The following is a 3,532-nucleotide window of genomic DNA, read 5'->3' as shown; positions in this document are numbered from 1 at the left end:
CAGGCTGAAGGCCGGCCGTATGATAAGGTGAATGTGGCGTAGTGAGAAAGTTCAGAGATGAGAGCAGAGAGAGAAAGAAAGGGTAAGATGGCTGCATGTGGGTTCCTACCTCCCCCATTCTCATACGAGCCAGGACACACACACTTGTGCGCAGAGTTCTCTGACTCTGTGGCAAGGCCAAAGGAGGCTCATGGGGAAAACAAGGACAAAAATGGAAGGAGACAAAGTCATTTGGCTTGTCCAACAGGACATCAGGAAGAGGTCTAAATTGTTCAGTGTCCTTAAGACAACAAAAGCATGAATCCGTATTACTTTTTCGTCTGGAGGGTAGCATCCTTTGCTGGTTGGTTACCTTTTATCTTTTATCTATGAAATGGGCAAAACCACATCCAATTATCCTTGATTGTTAAAGCATCCAAGAACGTCTTTGGGAAGAAAAAAAAAAAAAGGAGTGGAAATTGTCTCTCGAGTCCTCAAAGACAAAAGAAACTGCTAAGAACATAGCGAGAACAAGTCAGGGACATTTCTTACATCACCCGGCCCTGACTCAGACGTCTCTAATGGAAGGCGACTGACTGTGCAGTCATGAAGTTCCAGAGTTCCTCGAGCACGGGCTCCCATGCAGCCCAATGTCCACGGCCGTTTCTGTGAGCCAGAGCTTTTGAGGCTAGCTCCATGGTAAATGTAACTGGGTTCAAAGTCTGGGCTATTAGCTGAATATGAAAGGTCTGTAGAAGTGAAATGACATAACGTCTGAGACTGGCTTTTAAAGATGTCGGTAGAAAAGAAACCTTGGGAGGAAGCTAATCCAGCTAACCCTACAATCACTAACCCCAGGGGGGGGGTGCACAGCAGCTTTCCACATTATTCTATTTGTGCATTTGCCTGACGGTTTTCATAATGAGGCTTTAGAAAGTGTTAGAAATTACAGATCCTTATAAACATAGACCCATGCTCTACTAGGATGTAAAGTTATCCTAAAAGAAATTAAAGCTGGTCTTAAATCTGGGGCTGCTTACCAGATTCACAAAACCATCTTACTTTTTTTTTTTTTTTTTTAAAGAACATGACACTGTCCTGGGAAGTGGAATTATGATGCGTTTAAAACAGTTTAGTCAAAATTAGAGACATCTAAATGCTTGTAGTTGTGGGTAGACCACAGACCCTGTTACACACGAGAGACAGATCTGGCTTCTGGTTTAGCTTTTTGTTCAGAAGGAAGATGGCAAGAGCGTTAACTCCAAGAATTTGCATTTCTCAGTCATCTTGTGAGACCCAACTCTTCCCTTCCTGTTCTGGAAGCAGGTAGAGGGGGTCGGCTCCTGGAGGCCACACCTGAACCAGGATGACTCGGGGCACACTGGGCGGTCCTACCCTTCCTAGCTATTCCCTTCCCTTCTGAAGAGCCTCACATGCCCATCTCCGCTTGTGCTTCCTCCATTGGGCTTCACAACAGTCCATGCAGTTCTCAAGGGCAAGAATCGAGGACAACTGCTTTTGTTCAGGTGTGAGATCTGGCTTGGGAATTGTAACCTCAACCTAGGCCATGGGGGCTGGATTCGAGTTAAGAGTCAGATAGCAATGGACTCTGTGCAAGTTGATCTGACACCTAATTTCTTTTGGTTTTCTCTCTTCTCTTTTAGTGTCTTGAGACAAGGCCTTATATAGCCAGGCTGGTTTCAAATTGGCCATAACCAGACTGGTCCCCAGAGCAAGTTTCAGGACAGCCAGGGATACATACAGAAAGGCTTTCTCAAGGAAAAAAAAACCCTAAACCCAACAAACAGTCCATCTCCCCAAGAGGCAAACTGGGGGTGACCTTAACCCCCAGACCCTCTCAGCTTCCATCTAGGTGCTCACGGACACACCAGCCACCCCACTGGCCCTAGCTGACACACAGCTTCTGACGGACTGACACTATTTAAAGTTTTTTGTTCTTCAGGTTAAGTGTTGAGTTAGGAATTCATCCCATTAATAATGATGCCATGGAAACTTCTTTTAAAATGAGGTATTTGGTTTTACTGTTGGAGACAGTTGAGCTTTGGGCAAACTGGGGAAATGGCCCAGCAAGTAAGAAGGTGGAAGAGCCCACATGGAAGCACACACAGGGTCTGGCAACATGCCCTGACCCAAGACCCCTGAGATTCCTCGCTGTGGGTGAAACACACCCACCTAACTTATCAACAGGAACATCAGTATGACCCCTCCCACATGTCTACTGGGATACATGGGAATGAGGGTCACTGAGAAAAACCATCCTTAATACTTACGCCCTCCCAGCATGAGTACAAAAATACTTATGAGAGACCATCATTTCCCTCGCTTTCAATTATCCTAGAAGAACACTTAGAATTACAGCAATGACAGCATTTTCAAGTTCTTTTATGCACAACCGTTGCCAAGGTTCAGAATACCATGAGAAATCTTGAGAAGAGAGTTTTCACATGAAAAACTGAGCAATCAGGTTCGCCAGGCCCAAAATGATGATGATAACGTGAAACACCAACTTAGGCCACGTCAGACGCTCCTCTTGATGAAGGGAGATTATATAGATGAGAGATGGGTATATGAACACGAAAGCCAGGCCGCATGCTGCTCCCGAATACCTGCAAAATAAAACTTTCTGCTTATAGAGTCTTACTGCATTTCTGATGCTTTATAATTAAGTAAATACAGTATGATTTAAACTGTACTAGGTCTCATTTTGAAACAAAATTTGTCATTTGTTACTGACATGAGTTTAAAACTTGTTTCATTTAAATTAATAAAATTATTATTTCTACCTTGCATGCTAAAGAGTTTTTTAGTCATTCCTTAAATCTCAGAAGCACCTGAGACAGGCTTTCATCTTGATCTTTTTGGAGACCAAGCTGGCCTTGAACTTGATGTACAGCTGAGGATGTTCTTGAACTTCTGGTTCTCCTGCCTCTGCTTCCTAAGTGGGGGTACTTCAAACACCATATTGGTTTAGGAGGTGCTGGGGATGGAGCCCTGGGGTTGAAGCACTCTACCAAATGAGCTATATCCCTGGACTCAATTTTTCACCTTTATTAAGTCTTTCAGAGTTTGTGAGCATCTGTTTATGAATGAGAAAAGATGAATTTGTCTGTGGCATTCAGTGTAATTATTAAGGAAGACAAAAATCCTTAAATGAGTTTGTGACAGAGAACCATTTTCTCAATTTTCTCAAGGAATACTTTAATAGGAACTTTAAAGTTCGTTATATTCCACAGGCACCAAAGAACACTCTCCCCCACAGACACCACAGACAGAACACTCTCCCCACAGGCTCCACAGACAGAACACTCTCCCCCATAGGCACCACAGAACACTCTCCCCACAGGCTCCACAGACAGAACACTCTCCCCCATAGGCACCACAGAACACTCTCCCCACAGGCACCACAGAACACTCTCCCCACAGGCTCCACAGAACACTCTCCCCCACAGGCACCACAGAACACTCTCCCCACAGGCTCCACAGAACACTCTCCCCCACAGGCTCCACAGAACACTCTCCCCACAGGCTCCAC

General features: G+C 44.7%; 1 protein-coding gene across 6 annotated transcripts in view; it reads right to left on the bottom strand.

Annotated features, from left to right (window-relative positions):
- Positions 1-2,355: 2,355 nt before the first annotated feature.
- Positions 2,356-3,532, bottom strand: part of Slc38a9 (solute carrier family 38 member 9) — a 73,685-nt gene continuing 72,508 nt past the window's right edge. For 5 of the 6 annotated variants that reach the window (XM_029468391.1, XM_029468393.1, XM_021180275.2 and 2 more), the window contains one exon: positions 2,367-2,606. In XM_029468391.1, coding sequence (XP_029324251.1) covers positions 2,441-2,606 — 166 coding nt within the window. In that variant the 3' untranslated portion in view covers positions 2,367-2,440. Of the gene's footprint in view, positions 2,607-3,532 lie in introns of all 6 variants that reach the window. The other variant, XM_021180274.2, reaches the window with a different exon arrangement.

The sequence above is a fragment of the Mus caroli genome, chromosome 13 (assembly GCF_900094665.2).
Source record: "Mus caroli chromosome 13, CAROLI_EIJ_v1.1, whole genome shotgun sequence".
Taxonomy (NCBI): Eukaryota; Metazoa; Chordata; class Mammalia; order Rodentia; family Muridae; genus Mus; species Mus caroli.
This window is presented reverse-complemented; position numbering and strand designations above follow the sequence as displayed.